Raw genomic sequence first — 25,243 nt, forward strand, 5'->3', positions numbered from 1 at the left:
TCAGCGGTCAGCCCATCATCTATCCAGCTACTATGCTGCTCAGATTCAGATAAGAAGGTCATTCCAGCAGGTACTCTCTCCGAATTGCGTTTTTTTTTCCCTCGACAGAGGGTGTAGACTGCAGAGTAGATGTACCCTGAAGTTCCCCCCACCTTCTGCCTTCTATCGTCACGCCACCTGCTGATAATACAAGTGATAGACCCAAGATCCACGGCAAAGCTACGAACAGTTTTGCTGCTGCTGCTTTATCCCAAGTTCCAAAGCAACCGAGTACTGTCGGGCCATGCGATGCCGATGCGCGACGGCGCCGCAACCCTTTTTGGAACAGGAATCTACTGTTGCAGTGCTGCATCTCGCACTCCTGTTATTCTCTTCTTATCCGGCCCGGCCGGTCTGAATTCTTCCTTCCTCCTCCTTCTCTTGTTCTTGTTCTTTTTCTCTTTTATCTTGATGAAAAAAAAGAAAGAACCGGTGTGAATTCTGAAAACCTTAGCCAGTTAGCCGGTTAGCCCCCGCGTATTCTCTTCTCCTTTTTCATCTCTTTTTTTTTCCTAGAAGTAGAAGGTGTACACGTGCACCACACGGAGCTTTCAGCATGCATGTAGCTTATCAGTTAGCACCACAATTATGGACGGGTACTTGGATAGATGCAATGATGCGTAACTAGATAGATAGATAGAGAGAGAGAGGGACACACACTGTCCGCAGTGCGTGCATGCAATGCATCCTGGACTGCACGGATGACTCTTGTTCGGTGCAGAAAGCTACGAGGGCAAAGTTCCGGCAGTGTGTGAGTTTCTCTCGCTTGTAGGCCTGCTCGCGTGCATATATATACTATAAAGAGCGAAGGGATTAGAAATATATTATTACTAGAAAATCTTTCAACCTATCTTAATTGACGGGTGGACCCACGAGAACGGGTGACGAATTGATATTTCCTCTGTAAACAACTCTTGTATCATGTGCTTTAGAACTGGTGCCAGATCTATGGTAAAATGTACTGTTATTTCTGCTCCATTTTAAATGGTTCATTGACACCAATTTTAATTTTAATTGAAATGGCTTTGTTTTAGTTGTTTCATTTATTAGTGCATGTACTGAATAATTTAACTGGTTTCAACACAAATGCACTCGAACATGGGTACATTTAAGGACATACTCGAAGAATGGAGCTTGTTTCCATCGAATTTCTGCATAATTTTTGTGACAAAATATTTGTAGAATATCCATAGAACTATGACCTCTGAATTATCTTAAAAATCATTGTTGCGAATATTGTCATTTGCATAGTAAGATGAAATTAATCATTCATTGTGGCTCTGGAAAATACTAAGATTTACGTGGTAATTACATAGGATACATTTCACCCTTACAAATCCTTTTATACCGACACGTGCATGTCGCACGTGCATTTCCACTAGTGTTAATAATATATATATAATTAAATCGGTGAGCTGAAGGTCGCTAAGAGCCCGATTTCGATGAAAAGTGCGAAAAGTACAGTCCTGCCCGTGTGTGTGTATATATATATATATATATATATATATATATATATATATATATATATATATATATATATAACTACTATCCTATAGCTGGCTACAGAATAACTTATTCTGTAGCCACTTTGAGTTATGATAATTACTATGTTAATTTATGAGATTATAGTAACTCCTTACTAAGTTGTTTAATATAATGTTATGGTAAATATCCCCATGTGTTATAGTAACCCAACTATCGTAAATATGTATTGACATTATGGTAAATTAGTATATAAAATTATAGTAAACGGAGGTGGCTACAGAATAACTTATTTTATAGCCAGCTATTGAATAGCCTCTCCCTATATATATATATATATATATATATATATATATATATATATATATATATATATATATATATATATATATATATATATATAGATATATATATAGATAGATAGATAGACACACACAACACACACACGGCTGTCGCTACTGCCCCTCGATCGGACACACGACACAGCGATAGTGTGCGACACCTCTATGATCCTCCAGTCCATCCGCGCGCTCTGTCGTCTCTCTCCCGAGTTGCCGGTATGGCGAACCCCGCGGCGGCAGTCGACCGGCACATGCCCGCCGGCTTGCCCCGACACGCCATCGAGCTCGCCAACCGGCGCCGTGCTGCTGCTCGTCGCCACCGAATCCGCACCCAGCTGATCGCCAACTTCGGCGTCTTCCTCGTGTCCACCGCCTGGTCCATCGTCGTCTACCACCACTACGTAAAAAATTGTCATCACAAACACGCGTTCAGCGTGATAACGCATATGTAGCAAGATCTTATTACACTGTAACTAGAACATACCACCGACGCACGTTTTAGGAGTTACATACAGACGTTTGTAGTTGACAAGCGTCTATGACAAGCTTGAAAAACGCGTCTGCAGTAAAACTTACCAGTGACGCCTTCAACGATGGCGTGTCTGAAGTAGGCCCTTTTACAGACGCGTATCAATCGTAAGCGTTTGCAGTATAAATCAACCTATAGACGCGCATTCGGGGCTACGGGTCTATACTATTTAACCTACTACACAGATGTGTGCCAATCGAAGCGTCTGCAGTATGAATCAACCTACAGACGCGCATTGGGTCTGTACTATTTAACCTTCTACAGCGTGTGTACAATCACCCATCTGCAGTAATAAAAGAGCTACAGATGAGCGTAAAGAGTCACGCGTCTGTTGCCTGCTCACGTCTGCAGTAAGGATCAAGCTACAGGCTATAGACCACAGCTAGCACAGATCAAAATGACACCAATTAATTATACATCAGCATCTCACACAAATGACATTACACAGATCAAATTCACTTAATAAGATCAAAAGTACACTGTGCTTTGCATCACACAGACATCACAGATCAAAGATTCACAGTATAAATATATAGCTCCAAAAATAAACTCACACAAACAGCTAGACACCCAGCTCGAAACCCTTGTCAAGCAGCAGCATAGGACAATTCATCATTATTGTTTATTTGGACAATGAAACTCGCCTTTTGGGTCGATGATCTGCGACACGACGAACATGACGATCTTCTCTCCAATATCCTCCAAGTTGATTGGAGTGGTCAGCACTTCAAATTCCAGTAAAACACAGCAGTAGCCATAAGATGAAGCTGCATATATAAGCACAGAATCATTTGAAACAACTCGGAAAGATACCTGATCTAACTATACTATCCAGCAGCAGCGATTCATCAACAGCAAATAACATCACTACTTCTCAAGCAGTAAGTAGATAACATTTACTTAAACTAACATTTAATTTGCACCTCTGTTGTGGTAGTGGAAAATGTAGAATTCACAAATTCTATATGAATCTCACTAGTATATAATAATATGCTCCTCTTTCCGCCGCCGCGCCGCTTGTCGTCAGCGTCGTCTGCGGCGCGGCGCCACTCGCCGCCGCTTGGAGGTTGCATGCATATTGCCGGCGGCTAGGTACAGCGGCGGGTTCGGGTCCAGGTGGATGCATGCGTGCAGGACGGATAACGAAGGTGCGTCGCTGCGTGCCGAGAGAGAACAGAAAAAGGGGGAACCCACGCTGCACAATATCTAGCGCTCGGGCCGCCGTCACGTCTTTGTGCTGGATGTACTAAGGCCCCGTTCGCTTCACTGAAAAAATAAACCGAAACACTCTATTCTTATTAAAAAAACAAGCTGAAAAGTATGGATTATAAGACAAGCGAACAGGACCAAAGAATACGAGAGAATATAGCTCACTCGTTATCCTAGAAATTTCCAAGTGAATTACTGAACTAGATTATGTACAAGCATCAGATGGATTGCAAATTGAATAGATTTCTTTGCAGCTCTAGGGAAAAAAAATGAACTAATTGTTGAAAAAAGTGATCTCGGGCCAACGGTTTGGAATAATGGGCCAAGGCTTACTCTGTTACCTAGGCCAAGTCAAGAGGAGAGACCAGTCAAGTTAAAAGGGTGTGGACTACTAATCGCGAGGCCCAAGACAATTGCGAGACTCACGTCAACGGTCGACCGATGATGGCGCCGAATTCCCTTCAAGGCTGCCACCTCCTCTTCCTCATCAAGAACAACAGGTGCTCATCATCATTGATGGTCTCGGGCAATAATCCTAAGTCAATCCTGCTCAATCTCGATTCAAGATTGACACCTTTAGCTCCAAGGTTCAAGATTCAACTAGGCCTTCAATTTATTTTACTTGATCCACTTAGGAATTTCTTACGCCCTTCATGTGAGTTCATATTTTTCTTTGTGCTTTGTGTGATTTTTTTATTATTTTTGTGAAAGGCAATTTGTGTCATTTGTGATGTTGCATGGCCACATGCTGAGATTTCCATTACGAATTTCCTTCCCTTTTTTGAATAGTAGAATGGTAACACTGTGCATGGACACCATTGTGGTAAGAGAGAAGGGGAGGAGGAGAAAAGAAAAGGAAGAAGAAAGTAGGAAGAAGAAAATAGGACACATATTTGATGAACAACGAAATGAGCACTCTAAGCACCTGCCACTGGTGTTATACTGTTATTCTATCATTTTAAGATCAATGTGAGATCCTTGACACCATACTTCCAACCTTGACTTTGATTTGTCATGGATTGAGCCCTCTCTTTTGTTGAACCACAGTTTCCTTGTGCTCATCTGTGAAAATTGCATCACGGGTTCTTGACACCCTACATCCACTCTTGAGTTCAATTTGTCATAGATTGGGTCCTCTACCGTGTCACGCCATGGTGTCCTTAGAGCTATGCTCCATGGTGATGTTTCCATCTCTATGTTGAGACTATGTTTCTATTTCATCATGATTCATCTTGTTATTATCCCATCCCTTTTATATGTCTTGCCACATGATGTTTTGTGTTACTTTTGGCAGGTTTTATATCCCATCCCTTTTATATTTGTTGAATGGACTGGGCTCAAGACGAAATTAAAGGTCTTCCATAGGAATTATTTTTGTTAGAATAGAATAGAGATGTCTCGTAAAACTTCAAGATCGCTAGAAGTTCTCTGACACTTTATTTCCACCCTTAACATCCGTATACCAATAAAATAAACCCATATTTTCTAGGAGGCGACAACATTGAGAGCACCCTCCCCATAATACTAACGTAGGACAACCATCTCCCCATACACCTCTGCCCCTACCATTACTATCACCAAATTTTATATCCTTCCTCCTCACTCCCATCTTGCCCAACTTCCTTCGCTCGCTCATTTCCTAGATAGCCCCACCAGTCTCCGCCTCGCTGGAATTAGATTCCCCTCCCTCTTCTCCCCGACCCTACCCCTTTCTAAATAGACGCTCCCCCACATTCATCGTCGCTACTCCGTCTGTGGTAGGAACACCGCCGGATCCACCCATCCTGCGTTAAACGATTTAAACAAATAAAAAAGCTCGAGCGAGCGAGCCCAATCGAGCCTACCACCGCGTCCGTCGGAGGAGGCCCGCAGGACACGGGACGCCGGCCGTCGGAGAAGGGAGCCCGCAGGACGTCCGGGGCCCCACCGCGACCACCCGCCGCCTGGGCGCCCGGCCGCACACGCGCCAGAGGAAGGTCGTGCGCCACCACCAATGCCAGAGGAGGTCCCGCCGAATGTGTGTGCGGCCGACCTCCTCCTCGTCGGATTTGGGCGCGGCTGGCCTCCTCCTCACTGGATGTGTGCATGGCCGACCTCCTCCACATCAGATCTGGGCGTGGCCGGCCTCCTCCCCGCCGGATATGTGCGCGATTGGCCTCCTCGGCAGATCTAGGCGCGCCCGGCCTCCTCCTCGCCCGGATTGTGCGCGCCAGCGTCCTCCTCACTGATCTAGGCGTGGTCGGCCTCCTCCTCGTCGGATTTGGGCGCGGCCAGCCTCCTCCTCGCCCCCATCATACCTATTTCTAGATCGATGCTCTCCCACTTTCATCGCTGCCTCGTCCGTCAACGGTAGCAACATCGATGGATCCACCGCCACCAGTAATAACTACGGATCTGGTCCCCACCCGCCCCTGCCTCGCTGGAATTATCTTCCCCTCCCTCTCCTCTCATCTTCAACCCTACCCCTTTCTAGATCGACGCTCCCTCACCTTCATCGTCGCCCCTCCGTCCGACGATACCAACAACGCTGGATCCACTGCCACCACCATTCCACCTATAGACCTCACTACTGCCGGTCTGTCTAACACCCAAATTATCCCCTTTAAATCCCATAGCTACATATTCCCTCCTCAACACTATCCCTAATCCTGACCCCCCTAATCCTAACTTGAATCAGATATCTCTAGAGTTGGAGGAGGTCATCAAAGAAAGAGGTGCTCTTTACCATTGATGTTCTTGGAGTTTATATCTTTCCTTTTTTTCTTAATTATGAAAGCAATGCAGTTACAAAAAAACGGGGGGCGCCCAGTTCATGCTTAAATTAGGATGCCTCTCTAGATATCTTCTAGCCTTGTTTTATCACAATCAGATGGCCTTTGTACGCACATGCAAGAATTCTTGAATTTTAGAGAATTATGATCATGCTAAAATGAGGTTATTCGACGTCCTAACAGGCTTCGACTCCATGGCTTGCAAAGAAACCGAAGGTCCAATTCTTCCCTACTAGGTAAACAATCGACCGCATAAACATCCTGATGTTGTTTTTTTGGGAAATTTTTAGAGTATTGTGATAGTTTTGGTGCTTGCTATTCAATAGTAGATTTTTTTTTTATCACTTTTGGGCATCTCAGGATTCCGCCTGCTTTTGGTCTTGTGATCGTGAGGCCTATTCTAACCTAGGCATGTGCATAATCCCTTGGCTTCAGATATGCAGGCATGTAGCAAGTCAGGAACAACGGCATTTCTCTTAGCCAAACCCCAAAGTCAGACCCAATTCAACTTGAAGCTCAACGATCGGGTGTTTGGCACTGAGTGCAAGCCGCTCACTTCCTCAAATCGATTAACATGGTAAGAGGACTTCTGTTCGTTTTTCTCGTGGGCACCGTGTCAATGGAGCCCATACCAATAGGCCACCCTGCGAGGCCCATGTGGCTCAAGTAAAATGTCACCTAGCCGAGCCAAGGAGTTGGACAGGACTACAGGAGTAGGAGGGACTCATGATTCATGGAGATGGCAACGGGTACCCGCAATCCGAAACCTGGTGGGTTTTTACTCTATTATTAGGGTAAAGGTATGGGTCAATTTCTCTACCCGTGGGTTTGTTAATGGGCAAAAAGTCCAGCGAATTTGTAGACCTGGTCTAGGAATATAGCACCAAAACCCGTAAACCCATGAATTTTTAAACCCGATCCATCGCAGAAGCGTATCTACATGACATAGTGCTACGGAATATCAATTTAATTTCCATTATTTACTTTTGAAAACAAAATTTTAAAAAACATGAAACATGAAAGAAATGAAAACTAGTTTGGCTACTCAACGTGAGAGCTCACAGACCTACGCTATTGGGCCAAACCAGCGCTATTGGCCCACACGAAGAAAGCTAGGAGCAAGCCGGCGCTGTTGCATCCTGCTGCTTTGACACTCTGCGACGCATGGAATCAATTTTTTTTTTTAATCTCAAGGAATCAAATTTGTTCCACCTCGCTAGTAGAGCAGAGCACTCGTGGCTAGGTATACTATAAAATAGGAGGGATGGTTGCCGTTCAAATTTCAAGGGCACATAGCTCAGGGCTTGTAATCCACCCCCGTCTATATGGTTTGAGAGGAATTAAGGTGGCCACGTGGATTTATGTGCAGTCAAACAAGGCCTCGGTGGGTTTATGCCCGTTGCCATCTTCTGTTTATGATGAAGAGCCGCGCCTGCACCTCCCCATCCGTGACGGGTGACGGCGCGGGGTGGTTGGGTGCATGGCTGATAATGATGGAATGATGATTATAGACTATACTATACTACTACTACTGCAGTACAATTGCCACATGCAATCCTATCCAGTTCTATCTATAGGATGAAAAGGAAACTGAAATTTCGCAACCCCCTCGCTAAATAGATAGTCAAAATGTGCATATCAGTGTTTAACTTTCTATCATCTTTCACATCTTCTGGAACCTGAAGCCGCTGTCAGGGTCCAGGCAGTTTCCTTATCAGTCACATGGCGGCATGCGCCACGCCTGCTTGATTTTGATGCAGCCCTGCGAAGTGCACACAATTTCGTTTTTACAAGGTGCAAATTGGCTACAGAAACTGGTACAGGTAAAGCATCTGTGGCAGCATTTCTAGGATCAGGGTATACAGAATCAAGCAATGCATTCAGACCTGCAACCTATTTCTTGTCCAAGAAAACAAGAATTCCAAATAATCTGATCTGAGATGCTAACAATCGGAGAGGGAAAATCATTTAATACTCAGGTATGGTGATATTTGTTCTATGTAGCAATGCATTAGAAAGATCTTTGAATCTAGTTTTTTAACAAATTTATTTGGAGACACAAATGTTGCACGTATTTTATACAAATTAAGTCAAAGTCGTGGCACGGACACCGAAAACGACAGATAAATTGGGACAGAGAGAGTATGTAGCAAGATCTTATTACACTGTAACTAGAACATACCACCGACGCACGTTGTAGGAGTTAGGCCATGTTTAGTTCCACTCCAAAATACCAAATTTTTCAAGATTTCCCGTCACATCGAATCTTTAGACGCATGCATGAAGCATTAAATATAAATAAAAAATAAAACTAATTACACAGTTTAGACGAAATTCACGAGACGAATCTTTTAAGTCTAATTAGACTATGATTGGACATTAATTGTCAAATAACAACAAAAGTGCTACAGTGGCATTTCGCCAAAAATTTTGCCATCTAAACGGTACCTTACATATAGACGTTTGTAGTTGACAAGCGTCTATGACAAGCTTGAAAAACGCGTCTGCAGTAAAACTTACCAGTGACGCCTTCAACGATGGCGTGTCTGAAGTAGGCCCTTTTACAGACGCGTATTAATCGTAAGCGTTTGCAGTATAAATCAACCTATAGACGCGCATTCGGGGCTACGGGTCTATACTATTTAACCTACTACACAGATGTGTGCCAATCGAAGCGTCTGCAGTATGAATCAACCTACAGACGCGCATTGGGTCTGTACTATTTAACCTTCTACAGCGTGTGTACAATCACCCATCTGCAGTAATAAAAGAGCTACAGATGAGCGTTAAGAGTCACGCGTCTGTTGCCTGCTCACGTCTGCAGTAAGGATCAAGCTACAGGCTATAGCCCACAGCTAGCACAGATCAAAATGACACCAATTAATTATACATCAGCATCTCACACAAATGACATTACACAGATCAAATTCACTTAATAAGATCAAAAGTACACTGTGCTTTGCATCACACAGACATCACAGTATAAATATATAGCTCCAAAAATAAACTCACACAAACAGCTAGACACCCAGCTCGAAACCCTTGTCAAGCAGCAGCATAGGACAATTCATCATTATTGTTTATTTGGACAATGAAACTCGCCTTTTGGGTCGATGATATGCGACACGATGAACATGGCGATCTTCTCTCCAATATCCTCCAAGTTGATTGGAGTGGTCAGCACTTCAAATTCCAGTAAAACACAGCAGTAGCCATAAGATGAAGCTGCATATATAAGCACTTGAATCATTTGAAACAACTCGGAAAGATACATGATCTAACTATACTATCCAGCAGCAGCAGCAGCAGTTCATCAGCAGCAAATAACATCACTACTTCTCAAGCAGTAAGTAGATAACATTTACTTAAACTAACATTTAATTTGCACCTCTGTTGTGGTAGTGGAAAATGTAGAATTCACAAATTCTATATGAATCTCACTAGTATATAATAATATGCTCCTCTTTCCGCCGCCGCGCCGCTTGTCGTCAGCGTCGTCTGCGGCGCGGCGCCACTCGCCGCCGCTTGGAGGTTGCATGCATATTGCCGGCGGCTAGGTACAGCGGCGGGTTCGGGTCAGGTGGATGCATGCGTGCAGGACGGATAACGAAGGTGCGTCGCTGCGTGCCGAGAGAGAACAGAAAAAGGGGGGAACCCACGCTGCACAATATCTAGCGCTCGGGCCGCCGTCACGTCTTTGTGCTGGATGTACTAAGGCCCCGTTCGCTTCACTGAAAAAATAAACCGAAACACTCTATTCTTATTAAAAAAACAAGCTGAAAAGTATGGATTATAAGACAAGCGAACAGGACCAAAGATAGAGAATATAGCTCACTCGTTATCCTAGAAATTTCCAAGTGAATTACTGAACTTGATTATGTACAAGCATCATATGGATTGCAAATTGAATAGATTTCTTTGCAGCTCTAGGAAAAAAATGAACTAATTGTTGAAAAAAGTGACCTCGGGCCAACGGTTTGGAATAATGGGCCAAGGCTTACTCTGTTACCTAGACCAAGTCAAGAGGAGAGACCAGTCAAGTTAAAAGGGTGTGGACTACTAATCGCGAGGCCCAAGACAATTGCGAGACTCACGTCAACGGTCGACCGATGATGGCGCCGAATTCCCTTCAAGGCTGCCACCTCCTCTTCCTCATCAAGAACAACAGGTGCTCATCATCATTGATGGTCTCGGGCAATAATCCTAAGTCAATCCTGCTCAATCTCGATTCAAGATTGACACCTTTAGCTCCAAGGTTCAAGATTCAACTAGGCCTTCAATTTATTTTACTTGATCCACTTAGGAATTTCTTACGCCCTTCATGTGAGTTCATATTTTTCTTTGTGCTTTGTGTGATTTTTTTATTTATTTTTGTGAAAGGCAATTTGTGTCATTTGTGATGTTGCATGGCCACATGCTGAGATTTCCATTACGAATTTCCTTCCCTTTTTTGAATAGTAGAATGGTAACACTGTGCATGGACACCATTGTGGTAAGAGAGAAGGGGAGGAGGAGAAAAGAAAAGGAAGAAGAAAGTAGGAAGAAGAAAATAGGACACATATTTGATGAACAACGAAATGAGCACTCTAAGCACCTGCCACTGGTGTTATACTGTTATTCTATCATTTTAAGATCAATGTGAGATCCTTGACACCATACTTCCAACCTTGACTTTGATTTGTCATGGATTGAGCCCTCTCTTTTGTTGAACCACAGTTTCCTTGTGCTCATCTGTGAAAATTGCATCACGGGTTCTTGACACCCTACATCCACTCTTGAGTTCAATTTGTCATAGATTGGGTCCTCTACCGTGTCACGCCATGGTGTCCTTAGAGCTATGCTCCATGGTGATGTTTCCATCTCTATGTTGAGACTATGTTTCTATTTCATCATGATTCATCTTGTTATTATCCCATCCCTTTTATATGTCTTGCCGCATGATGTTTTGTGTTACTTTTGGCAGGTTGTATACACCATATTTGTTGAATGGACTGGGCTCAAGACGAAATTAAAGGTCTTCCATAGGAATTATTTTTGTTAGAATAGAATAGAGATGTCTCGTAAAACTTCAAGATCGCTAGAAGTTCTCTGACACTTTATTTCCACCCTTAACATCCGTATACCAATAAAATAAACCCATATTTTCTAGGAGGCGACAACATTGAGAGCACCCTCCCCATAATACTAACGTAGGACAACCATCTCCCCATACACCTCTGCCCCTACCATTACTATCACCAAATTTTATATCCTTCCTCCTCACTCCCATCTTGCCCAACTTCCTTCGCTCGCTCATTTCCTAGATAGCCCCACCAGTCTCCGCCTCGCTGGAATTAGATTCCCCTCCCTCTTCTCCCCGACCCTACCCCTTTCTAAATAGACGCTCCCCCACATTCATCGTCGCTACTCCGTCTGTGGTAGGAACACCGCCGGATCCACCCATCCTGCGTTAAACGATTTAAACAAATAAAAAAGCTCGAGCGAGCGAGCCCAATCGAGCCTACCACCGCGTCCGTCGGAGGAGGCCCGCAGGACACGGGACGCCGGCCGTCGGAGAAGGGAGCCCGCAGGACGTCCGGGGCCCCACCGCGACCACCCGCCGCCTGGGCGCCCGGCCGCACACGCGCCAGAGGAAGGTCGTGCGCCACCACCAATGCCAGAGGAGGTCCCGCCGAATGTGTGTGCGGCCGACCTCCTCCTCGTCGGATTTGGGCGCGGCTGGCCTCCTCCTCACTGGATGTGTGCATGGCCGACCTCCTCCACATCAGATCTGGGCGTGGCCGGCCTCCTCCCCGCCGGATATGTGCGCGATTGGCCTCCTCGGCAGATCTAGGCGCGCTCGGTCCTCCTCCTCGCCCGGATTGTGCGCTGCCAGCGTCCTCCTCACTGATCTAGGCGTGGTCGGCCTCCTCCTCGTCGGATTTGGGCGCGGCCAGCCTCCTCCTCGCCCCCATCATACCTATTTCTAGATCGATGCTCTCCCACTTTCATCGCCTGCCTCGTCCGTCAACGGTAGCAACATCGATGGATCCACCGCCACCAGTAATAACTACGGATCTGGTCCCCACCCGCCCCTGCCTCGCTGGAATTATCTTCCCCTCCCTCTCCTCTCCTCTTCAACCCTACCCCTTTCTAGATCGAACGCTCCCTCACCTTCATCGTCGCCCCTCCGTCCGACGATACCAACAACGCTGGATCCACTGCCACCACCATTCCACCTATAGACCTCACTACTGCCGGTCTGTCTAACACCCAAATTATCCCCTTTAAATCCCATAGCTACATATTCCCTCCTCAACACTATCCCTAATCCCTGACCCCCCTAATCCTAACTTGAATCAGATATCTCTAGAGTTGGAGGAGGTCATCAAAGAAAGAGGTGCTCTTTACCGTTGATGTTCTTGGAGTTTATATCTTTCCTTTTTTTCTTAATTATGAAAGAGATGCAGTTACAAAAAAACGGGGGGCGCCCAGTTCATGCTTAAATTAGGATGCCTCTCTAGATATCTTCTAGCCTTGTTTTATCACAATCAGATGGTCTTTGTACGCACATGCAGGAATTCTTGAATTTTAGAGAATTATGATCATGCTAAAATGAGGTTATTCGACGTCCTAACAGGCTTCGACTCCATGGCTTGCAAAGAAACCGAAGGTCCAATTCTTCCCTACTAGGTAAACAATCGACCGCATAAACATCCTGATGTTGTTTTTTGGGAAATTTTTAGAGTATTGTGATAGTTTTGGTGCTTGCTATTCAATAGTAGATTTTTTTCGATCAATTTTGGGCATCTCAGGATTCCGCCTGCTTTTGGTCTTGTGATCGTTGAGGCCTATTCTAACCTAGGCATGTGCATAATCCCTTGGCTTCAGATATGCAGGCATGTAGCAAGTCAGGAACAACGGCATTTCTCTTAGCCAAACCCCAAAGTCAGACCCAATTCAACTTGAAGCTCAACGATCGGGTGTTTGGCACTGAGTGCAAGCCGCTCACTTCCTCAAATCGATTAACATGGTAAGAGGACTTCTGTTCGTTTTTCTCGTGGGCACCGTGTCAATGGAGCCCATACCAATAGGCCACCCTGCGAGGCCCATGTGGCTCAAGTAAAATGTCACCTAGCCGAGCCAAGGAGTTGAACAGGACTACAGGAGTAGGAGGGACTCATGATTCATGGAGATGGCAACGGGTACCCGCAATCCGAAACCTGATGGGTTTTTACTCTATTATTAGGGTAAAGGTATGGGTCAATTTCTCTATCCCGTGGGTTTGTTAATGGGCAAAAAGTCCAGCGAATTTGTAGACCTGGTCTAGGGAAGTATAGCACCAAAACCCGCTAAACCCATGAATTTTTAAACCCGATCCATCGCAGAAGCGTATCTACATGACATAGTGCTACGGAATATTCAATCTAATTTCCATTATTTACTTTTGAAAACAAAATTTTAAAAAACATGAAACATGAAAGAAATGAAAACTAGTTTGGCTACTCAACGTGAGAGCTCACAGACCTACGCTATTGGGCCAAACCAGCGCTATTGGCCCACACGAAGAAAGCTAGGAGCAAGCCGGCGCTGTTGCATCCTGCTGCTTTGACACTCTGCGACGCATGGAATCAATTTTTTTTTTTAATCTCAAGGAATCAAATTTGTTCCACCTCGCTAGTAGAGCAGAGCACTCGTGGCTAGGTATACTATAAAATAGGAGGGATGGTTGCCGTTCAAATTTCAAGGGCACATAGCTCAGGGCTTGTAATCCACCCCCGTCTATATGGTTTGAGAGGAATTAAGGTGGCCACGTGGATTTATGTGCAGTCAAACAAGGCCTCGGTGGGTTTATGCCCGTTGCCATCTTCTGTTTATGATGAAGAGCCGCGCCTGCACCTCCCCATCCGTGACGGGTGACGGCGCGGGGTGGTTGGGTGCATGGCTGATAATGATGGAATGATGATTATAGACTATACTATACTACTACTACTGCAGTACAATTGCCACATGCAATCCTATCCAGTTCTATCTATAGGATGAAAAGGAAACTGAAATTTCGCAACCCCCTCGCTAAATAGATAGTCAAAATGTGCATATCAGTGTTTAACTTTCTATCATCTTTCACATCTTCTGGAACCTGAAGCCGCTGTCAGGGTCCAGGCAGTTTCCTTATCAGTCACATGGCGGCATGCGCCACGCCTGCTTGATTTTGATGCAGCCCTGCGAAGTGCACACAATTTCGTTTTTACAAGGTGCAAATTGGCTACAGAAACTGGTACAGGTAAAGCATCTGTGGCAGCATTTCTAGGATCAGGGTATACAGAATCAAGCAATGCATTCAGACCTGCAACCTATTTCTTGTCCAAGAAAACAAGAATTCCAAATAATCTGATCTGAGATGCTAACAATCGGAGAGGGAAAATCATTTAATACTCAGGTATGGTGATATTTGTTCTATGTAGCAATGCATTAGAAAGATCTTTGAATCTAGTTTTTTAACAAATTTATTTGGAGACACAAATGTTGCACGTATTTTATACAAATTAAGTCAAAGTCGTGGCACGGACACCGAAAACGACAGATAAATTGGGACAGAGAGAGTATGTAGCAAGATCTTATTACACTGTAACTAGAACATACCACCGACGCACGTTGTAGGAGTTAGGCCATGTTTAGTTCCACTCCAAAATACCAAATTTTTCAAGATTTCCCGTCACATCGAATCTTTAGACGCATGCATGAAGCATTAAATATAAATAAAAATAAAACTAATTACACAGTTTAGACGAAATTCACGAGACGAATCTTTTAAGTCTAATTAGACTATGATTGGACATTAATTGTCAAATAACAACAAAAGTGCTACAGTGGCATTTCGCCAAAAATTTTGCCATCTAAACGGTACCTTACATATAGACGTTTGTAGTTGACAAGCGTCTATGACAAGCTTGAAAAACGCGTCTGCAGTAAAACTTACCAGTGACGCCTTCAACGATGGCGTGTCTGAAGTAGGCCCTTTTACAGACGCGTATTAATCGTAAGCGTTTGCAGTATAAATCAACCTATAGACGCGCATTCGGGGCTACGGGTCTATACTATTTAACCTACTACACAGATGTGTGCCAATCGAAGCGTCTGCAGTATGAATCAACCTACAGACGCGCATTGGGTCTGTACTATTTAACCTTCTACAGCGTGTGTACAATCACCCATCTGCAGTAATAAAAGAGCTACAGATGAGCGTTAAGAGTCACGCGTCTGTTGCCTGCTCACGTCTGCAGTAAGGATCAAGCTACAGGCTATAGCCCACAGCTAGCACAGATCAAAATGACACCAATTAATTATACATCAGCATCTCACACAAATGACATTACACAGATCAAATTCACTTAATAAGATCAAAAGTACACTGTGCTTTGCATCACACAGACATCACAGTATAAATATATAGCTCCAAAAATAAACTCACACAAACAGCTAGACACCCAGCTCGAAACCCTTGTCAAGCAGCAGCATAGGACAATTCATCATTATTGTTTATTTGGACAATGAAACTCGCCTTTTGGGTCGATGATATGCGACACGATGAACATGGCGATCTTCTCTCCAATATCCTCCAAGTTGATTGGAGTGGTCAGCACTTCAAATTCCAGTAAAACACAGCAGTAGCCATAAGATGAAGCTGCATATATAAGCACTTGAATCATTTGAAACAACTCGGAAAGATACATGATCTAACTATACTATCCAGCAGCAGCAGCAGCAGTTCATCAGCAGCAAATAACATCACTACTTTTCAAGCAGTAAGTAGATAACATTTACTTAAACTAACATTTAATTTGCACCTCTGTTGTGGTAGTGGAAAATGTAGAATTCACAAACTCTATATGAATCTCACTAGTATATAATAATATGCTCCTCTTTCCGCCGCCGCGCCGCTTGTCGTCAGCGTCGTCGGCGGCGCGGCGCCACTCGCCGCCGCTTGGAGGTTGCATGCATATTGTCGGCGGCTAGCTACAGCGGCGGGTTCGGGTCCAGGTGGATGCATGCGTGCAGGACGGACAACGAAGGTGCGTCGCTGCGTGCCGAGAGAGAACAGAAAAAGGGGGAACCCACGCTGCACAATATCTAGCGCTCGGGCCGCCGTCACGTCTTTGTGCTGGATGTACTACTACTAGAGAGTACGTAGAGAATATAGCTCACTCGTTATCCTAGAAATTTCCAAGTGAATTACTGAACTTGATTATGTACAAGCATCATATGGATTGCAAATTGAATAGATTTCTTTGCAGCTCTAGGAAAAAAATGAACTAATTGTTGAAAAAAGTGACCTCGGGCCAACGGTTTGGAATAATGGGCCAAGGCTTACTCTGTTACCTAGACCAAGTCAAGAGGAGAGACCAGTCAAGTTAAAAGGGTGTGGACTACTAATCGCGAGGCCCAAGACAATTGCGAGACTCACGTCAACGGTCGACCGATGATGGCGCCGAATTCCCTTCAAGGCTGCCACCTCCTCTTCCTCATCAAGAACAACAGGTGCTCATCATCATTGATGGTCTCGGGCAATAATCCTAAGTCAATCCTGCTCAATCTCGATTCAAGATTGACACCTTTAGCTCCAAGGTTCAAGATTCAACTAGGCCTTCAATTTATTTTACTTGATCCACTTAGGAATTTCTTACGCCCTTCATGTGAGTTCATATTTTTCTTTGTGCTTTGTGTGATTTTTTTATTTATTTTTGTGAAAGGCAATTTGTGTCATTTGTGATGTTGCATGGCCACATGCTGAGATTTCCATTACGAATTTCCTTCCCTTTTTTGAATAGTAGAATGGTAACACTGTGCATGGACACCATTGTGGTAAGAGAGAAGGGGAGGAGGAGAAAAGAAAAGGAAGAAGAAAGTAGGAAGAAGAAAATAGGACACATATTTGATGAACAACGAAATGAGCACTCTAAGCACCTGCCACTGGTGTTATACTGTTATTCTATCATTTTAAGATCAATGTGAGATCCTTGACACCATACTTCCAACCTTGACTTTGATTTGTCATGGATTGAGCCCTCTCTTTTGTTGAACCACAGTTTCCTTGTGCTCATCTGTGAAAATTGCATCACGGGTTCTTGACACCCTACATCCACTCTTGAGTTCAATTTGTCATAGATTGGGTCCTCTACCGTGTCACGCCATGGTGTCCTTAGAGCTATGCTCCATGGTGATGTTTCCATCTCTATGTTGAGACTATGTTTCTATTTCATCATGATTCATCTTGTTATTATCCCATCCCTTTTATATGTCTTGCCGCATGATGTTTTGTGTTACTTTTGGCAGGTTGTATACACCATATTTGTTGAATGGACTGGGCTCAAGACGAAATTAAAGGTCTTCCATAGGAATTATTTTTGTTAGAATAGAATAGAGATGTCTCGTAAAACTTCAAGATCGCTAGAAGTTCTCTGACACTTTATTTCCACCCTTAACATCCGTATACCAATAAAATAAACCCATATTTTCTAGGAGGCGACAACATTGAGAGCACCCTCCCCATAATACTAACGTAGGACAACCATCTCCCCATACACCTCTGCCCCTACCATTACTATCACCAAATTTTATATCCTTCCTCCTCACTCCCATCTTGCCCAACTTCCTTCGCTCGCTCATTTCCTAGATAGCCCCACCAGTCTCCGCCTCGCTGGAATTAGATTCCCCTCCCTCTTCTCCCCGACCCTACCCCTTTCTAAATAGACGCTCCCCCACATTCATCGTCGCTACTCCGTCTGTGGTAGGAACACCGCCGGATCCACCCATCCTGCGTTAAACGATTTAAACAAATAAAAAAGCTCGAGCGAGCGAGCCCAATCGAGCCTACCACCGCGTCCGTCGGAGGAGGCCCGCAGGACACGGGACGCCGGCCGTCGGAGAAGGGAGCCCGCAGGACGTCCGGGGGCCCCACCGCGACCACCCGCCGCCTGGGCGCCCGGCCGCACACGCGCCAGAGGAAGGTCGTGCGCCACCACCAATGCCAGAGGAGGTCTCGCCGAATGTGTGTGCGGCCGACCTCCTCCTCGTCGGATTTGGGCGCGGCTGGCCTCCTCCTCACTGGATGTGTGCATGGCCGACCTCCTCCACATCAGATCTGGGCGTGGCCGGCCTCCTCCCCGCCGGATATGTGCGCGATTGGCCTCTTCGGCAGATCTAGGCGCGTTCGGTCTCCTCCTCGCGCGGATTGTGTGTGCCAGCATCCTCCTCACCGATCTAGGCGTGGTCGGCCTCCTCCTCGTCTGATTTGGGCGCGGCCAGCCTCCTCCTCGCCCCCATCATACCTATTTCTAGATCGATGCTCTCCCACTTTCATCGCCGCCTCGTCCGTCAACGGTAGCAACATCGATGGATCCACCGCCACCAGTAATAACTACGGATCTGGTCCCCACCCGCCCCTGCCTCGCTGGAATTATCTTTCCCTCCCTCTCCTCTCCTCTCCGACCCTACCCCTTTCTAGATCAACGCTCCCTCACCTTCATCGTCGCCCCTCCGTCCGACGATACCAACAACGCTGGATCCACTGCAACCACCATTCCACCTATAGACCTCACTACCGCCGGTCTGTCTAACACCCAAATTATCCCCTTTAAATCCCATAGCTACATATTCCCTCCTCAACACTATCCCTAACCCTGACCCCCCTAATCCTAACTTGAATCAGATATCTCTAGAGTTGGAGGAGGTCATCAAAGAAAGAGGTGCTCTTTACCGTTGATGTTCTTGGAGTTTATATCTTTCCTTTTTTTCTTAATTATGAAAGAGATGCAGTTACAAAAAAAACGGGGGGCGCCCAGTTCATGCTTAAATTAGGATGCCTCTCTAGATATCTTCTAGCCTTGTTTTATCACAATCAGATGGTCTTTGTACGCACATGCAGGAATTCTTGAATTTTAGAGAATTATGATCATGCTAAAATGAGGTTATTCGACGTCCTAACAGGCTTCGACTCCATGGCTTGCAAAGAAACCGAAGGTCCAATTCTTCCCTACTAGGTAAACAATCGACCGCATAAACATCCTGATGTTGTTTTTTGGGAAATTTTTAGAGTATTGTGATAGTTTTGGTGCTTGCTATTCAATAGTAGATTTTTCGATCAATTTTGGGCATCTCAGGATTCCGCCTGCTTTTGGTCTTGTGATCGTTTGCAGGCCACAAGTTGCTTGAGGCCTATTCTAACCTAGGCATGTGCATAATCCCTTGGCTTCAGATATGCAGGCATGTAGCAAGTCAGGAACAACGGCATTTCTCTTAGCCAAACCCCAAAGTCAGACCCAATTCAACTTGAAGCTCAACGATCGGGTGTTTGGCACTGAGTGCAAGCCGCTCACTTCCTCAAATCGATTAACATGGTAAGAGGACTTCTGTTCGTTTTTCTCGTGGGCACCGTGTCAATGGAGCCCATACCAATAGGCCACCCTGCGAGGCCCATGTGGCTCAAGTAAAATGTCACCTAGCCGAGCCAAGGAGTTGAACAGGACTACAGGAGTAGGAGGGACTCATGATTCATGGAGATGGCAACGGGTACCCGCAATCCCAAACCTGATGGGTTTTTACTCTATTATTAGGGTAAGGGTATGGGTCAATTTCTCTATCCGTGGGTTTGTTAATGGGCAAAAAGTCCAGCGAATTTGTAGACCTGGTCTGGGAGTATAGCACCAAAACCCGCAAACCCATGAATTTTTAAACCCGATCCATCGCAGAAGCGTATCTACATGACATAGTGCTACGGAATATTAATCTAATTTCCATTATTTACTTTTGAAAACAAAATTTTAAAAAACATGAAACATGAAAGAAATGAAAACTAGTTTGGCTACTCAACGTGAGAGCTCACAGACCTACGCTATTGGGCCAAACCAGCGCTATTGGCCCACACGAAGAAAGCTAGGAGCAAGCCGGCGCTGTTGCATCCTGCTGCTTTGACACTCTGCGACGCATGGAATCAATTTTTTTTTTTTAATCTCAAGGAATCAAATTTGTTCCACCTCGCTAGTAGAGCAGAGCACTCGTGGCTAGGTATACTATAAAATAGGAGGGATGGTTGCCGTCCAAATTTCAAGGGCACATAGCTCAGGGCTTGTTTGGCTACACATAAATCCACCCCCGTCTATATGGTTTGAGAGGAATTAAGGTGGCCACGTGGATTTATGTGCAGTCAAACAATGCCTCGGTGGGTTTATGCCCGTTGCCATCTTCTGTTTATGATGAAGCGCCGCGCCTCCCATCCGTGACGGCGGGGTGGTTGGGTGCATGGCTGATAATGATGGAATGATGATTATAGACTATACTATACTACTACTACTGCAGTACAATTGCCTCATGTAAGAAATGCAATGCATTGCACTGCTTAAACATGCAATCCTATCCAGTTCTATCTATAGGATGAAAAGGAAGCTGAAATTTCGCAACCCCCTCGCTAAATAGATAGTCAAATTGTGCATATCAGTGTTTAACTTTCTATCATCTTTCACATCTTCTGGAACCTGAAGCCGCTGTCAGGAAGCAGTTTCCTTATCAGTCACATGGCGGCATGTGCCACGCCTGCTTGATTTTGATGCAGCCCTGCGAAGTGCACACAATTTCGTTTTTACAAGGTGCAAATTGGCTACAGAAACTGGTGCAGGTAAAGCATCTGTGGCAGCATTTCTAGGATCAGGGTATACAGAATCAAGCAATGCATTCAGACCTGCAACCTATTGCTTGTCCAAGAAAACAAGAATTCCAAATAATCTGATCTGAGATGCTAACAATCGGAGAGGGAAAATCATTTAATACTCAGGTATGGTGATATTTGTTCTATGTAAGTAGTCAAGTTTAAAGTTCCTTTTTTCTCTCCATTTAGCCTCTAACCTGATTACAACTGAACATACTAACCAAGTAGGCACATATTGCATATCAAACAGAACTACATTTGCAACAATATGTGTCACAAGGCCATAGAAATTAATACATGATTACCAATGACACCAAGGGTATGAATTTTGGTTATCCCATTTTCTTTTCTCAGTAGATAGTATCAGTTTAATGGCACAGTGTTATGCATATAGTTGGCAATCCATGAGCATAAAAGGTAGTAAGCTTATGCTCCTATACAACTGCATGCTTCTGTACATCACAACATCAAAGGTCAAACAACAGATCAAAAAGTAAACCATTCCATAAAAGAGGAAGGAAAATGTAACAGTGTGGCAATAGAAATTTGGAAAGGGAAAAAAACAGTATTCTGTCCCATATAATTAACTGCTGTAATTTCCATTTGCCACCAGTTGTACCATATAATTCACTGCATGTTCATAAGATCTAAAACATAGTATACCATAACCATATGAAACACACCTCCTATAATACAACCAATCTACTAACATGTACCAGATAACCGATTACACATCCTCTGCTCCCACACAAGTTCCTAAAATGAATTGAGTATACTTGCTACAGATAAGAATGCAATAGAGGGTGAAAAGATGATCGACAGGAAGGAGATCCTCTGAGGAAACACTCCTGTCATCTTCTCCCCCACAATGTCAGTTCTGGAAGAGTCTTATGTTCTTCTTATGCTCCAGCTGTTCTAATCATGGGACCATTATTGCATCCCCCACATAAGTGGGGATCTTCACTTATTGGCCCGAATCATCCTTGCCTACCAAGTTATTGGCTTATTGCACAAACTGTGCGTTCAGTCTTTCCAAACTCCCACTGAAGCTACTTCAGAGTAGAAGCACTCCGATACAATCCGGTCATTGCACTAGTAATCTTGTCATCCGAATTCTTGATCTGGAAACTTCCAGCTCTCATTGGCCTGCCTGGCTTGGCCAGGAAGAGTGTGTTGAGCTTCTTATCCAAATCATCGGCGCTGTACTTCACATACCTGCTCGCACTAACGTCCTGCTCAACAAGCGGCCCATAGTTCTGCATGAAGCTCCTGTAAACAGGCACTATAGCCTGCACCACGAGGTGGCATGTCTTCTGCTGCAGATCCCTATCCGATATCACCCATTTAGACTGCTTTTGAAACATCTCATCGAAGCTAGAATTGAATGATTTGAGCCTCTGTTTCACTAAATCTCTTGCAGTAGCCCGGCCCTTGGAGAACATGATCAGGCCCTCCCTGCTCAACAGGGGTGCAAGTGTTCCCCAGCTCTCCCTCAGAAACATTGCTGAGTAGTAATCCTTGTACTGTTCATGCTCCCGGAGCCATGGATCGCCTAACAGCTCACCCAGCTTTGTACCCTTCAGGTGTTTGAAGAAGTGCCAGTGTATGTTCATCATGAGGAGAGATGACTGTGTCGAATCTCCATAAGCCTTTGACCATGTATCAAAGTTTATCTCTAGTGTCTTAACGATACTAAGCACTGCCTCAACCAGCATCTTGTCATTGAACACTTCTTTGCGCCAGCTGCGGTGGATGGTGATCACCTGTGTCAGCACAGATCGATACGGCTGATCAAGAAGCTGATTGCAGTACTTGGCGACAAAGCTCACTATGCGTGGCACTCCACCATCAACTGGCGGCGGCAAATTGCGCTGCAGCTCCACCTGAACAAGCAATTCCTCAAAGATCTCAACAGCACCATCCACGACCGTCTTGACAAGCTCCCTAGTCCTGCTTTGGATCTCTACACAAGCCTTTCCACCGAACAATCGGTTGAAGTCCAGCCTCAGCTTGTTCAAACAATCAAACACATCAAGCAGCCGCAATAGCTTGATGGGGTCCTTTTTTACACCAGCCAGGGCACGGCCGAAATTCAGGAAATCAAGAATGCCAGCACGAGCTGCAATCTCAGCAAAGCACAAGGGCGCGGCCTCAGGACGCCGTTCAAACACCGCGACGCAGAGCTTTCTCTCAGCTTCAAGGAGGTGGTGCACCGCAAACTCCAGATGACGCCCCCAGCGCTCGACGCTCGGGCTGAGCGCCTGCGCGTCCCCCGATGTCTCCTTCAGGTAATCAAGTCCAAGCGCGCGGAGGCTGGCGCTCACGGTATCCCCTCGCGCGTCCGCATACGCCGACGAGCAGTGGTCAAACCGGCCGTTGGCAGCGAGGCGGTCAAGGATGAGGCTGAGCTTGTACACGACAGAGGGAGGGATCCGAGAAGGCACAACGGCCGGTGGGTCGGAGCCGCCGCCGGCGGGGTCCTTCATCGCAAGCGGCGCGGAGTGGTCCTTGAGCAGCCGCCTGAACTCGGCCACGAGCAAGTCGAGCGCGGCGGCGAGCAGCCCGGCGTCGAGGTCGGCGGAGGCGGCATCGTCCCTGAGACGGTCGAGCGCGGCGGCGAGTCCCGCCACGAAGCGTGCGTCGGCGAGCCTGCGCTCCCCGAGGTAGGCGACGATGTCCGACAGCCACTGCGTGGCGAGGCCGCAGTTGTCGGCGAGCAGGCGGAGCGCGGCCTCGAGCTGCGCGAGCACGGCGAGGTACCCCGGGAGGTCGGCGGCAACGGCGGCGCGGTCGAGGAGCGGCGGCTCGAGGCCGTGCACAGCGTCGAACACCTTGAGCACGGCGGCGGCGGGGCCCACGGCGCGGTCGATGTTGGGCCCCGCCGTCGCCAGCGCCTCCCGCGGCGCGCGGATCGGCCGCACCGACGCCTCCATGGCGGGGAGACGCGCCTGGATGGCCTCCAGCCTGGGAGCCAGCGCGTGGCTCAGCGCGCGCGACTTCTCCAGGCCGGCACGCAGCGCGCGGCGCGCCGCCAGGAGGCTCGCCATGCCCCGCGCCTCCTGGTCCCCCTCGGCGTCGTGGGACGCCCCCATCCGGAGCAGTGCACCCGGTCGGCGCACGCGCGCCCTCGCAATGCGGAACGGACGCGGCGGCGAGCGGGAAGACGCCAATCCCGCGCAGGAAGGAATCAACCGGAGAGAGCCGCAGCGGCAGGTGTTGGTGCGACTGGAGACTGGAGAGGCGGCGCTCCCACGGTACGGCAGCTAGTAGTTATCCGAGGGGGCGAGGCGTGGGATGGAGACGGGCGGCACGGTAGGTGACTGGCGCTGGGAACAGGAGGCCATGCCGGCCGGCGTGGAGGAGAGGAGGCGAGAAAGGAGAAGGGAAAGAGACGGGAGTCTTTTGGCTCGATGGGGAGGAAGGAAAGGAAGGCTCGGACGTCGGACGCGGACGCGGCGCGGCTCGCCCCGGGCGCGCGGCCGAGGAGAGGGAGAGGGGAGGGCGGGGGCGCCGTCCGCGTGCGCCCGTTTCCTTCTTTTGTTGCTGTTGGGCCGCGGGCGCAGGTGGACGTGGGGCTCGGCACGGCAGAGCAGGGCCGCGCGACGGAGGCAGGCGGCGGCGGCGGCGGCCAGGCAGGCAGGCAGATCCTGAGACGCGGCCGCGGCCGCGGGCGTGGCTGGCTGGCTGCGGTCAGCGTGTCGCGGTGGTGATTTTGGGGCGGAAACGGTGTGATTTCGTGGTCGGGTGGGTGTGGCTGCGTGTTTCTTCGGCGGGGCCGGGGCCGGGGCCGGGTTGGGTTGTGGCCTTGGCCTTGGCCTTGGCCTTGTCAGGGGTTGCCGGGTTGGACGGGGCGCGGTGCGTTCTGCGTTGGGGGTGGATCATTCCGTGAGGCGGGCAGTGGATCTGCTGGCGTCTGGCCGCTTGGCTGCGGATCTGTGGGGAATGCACGACTGCACCCGGCCGGCCGGCGGCGAAGGAAAGCTGTGCCCCCGTTCTTGTTCTCAGTGAAGAATAGTACTGTTCAGCCTGGCGCGCCGTGTCGTCAGGGAATCCGAGGTCGTGCGTTCGAGTTTGTTTCGGAGGAGTACTCCTGGTGCATGCCCTGCCAGCAGTCCTGGCCTGATGACATCTGTCGCGGGTACCCGTGTCTGCTCTGCGGCCTGCCAGTTGGAATGCACTAGTAGTACTCGTA

At 47.0% G+C, this 25,243-nt stretch overlaps 1 protein-coding gene across 1 annotated transcript; it reads right to left on the bottom strand.

Annotated features, from left to right (window-relative positions):
• Positions 1 to 21,636: 21,636 nt before the first annotated feature.
• On the bottom strand, positions 21,637 to 24,846 carry LOC136520536 (exocyst complex component EXO70A1-like). The gene has a single exon (XM_066514093.1). The coding sequence runs from the start codon at positions 24,141 to 24,143 to the stop codon at positions 22,101 to 22,103; it is 2,043 nt and encodes a 680-aa protein (XP_066370190.1). The 5' UTR covers positions 24,144 to 24,846; the 3' UTR covers positions 21,637 to 22,100.
• Positions 24,847 to 25,243: the final 397 nt, after the last annotated feature.

Source organism: Miscanthus floridulus, chromosome 18 (genome assembly GCF_019320115.1).
Source record: "Miscanthus floridulus cultivar M001 chromosome 18, ASM1932011v1, whole genome shotgun sequence".
NCBI lineage: Eukaryota > Viridiplantae > Streptophyta > Magnoliopsida > Poales > Poaceae > Miscanthus > Miscanthus floridulus.

What these genes read in the sequence shown, in the direction of transcription:
- LOC136520536 (XM_066514093.1), bottom strand. Translation starts at nt 24,143, where the DNA reads ATGGGGGCGTCCCACGACGCCGAGGGGGACCAGGAGGCGCGGGGCATG.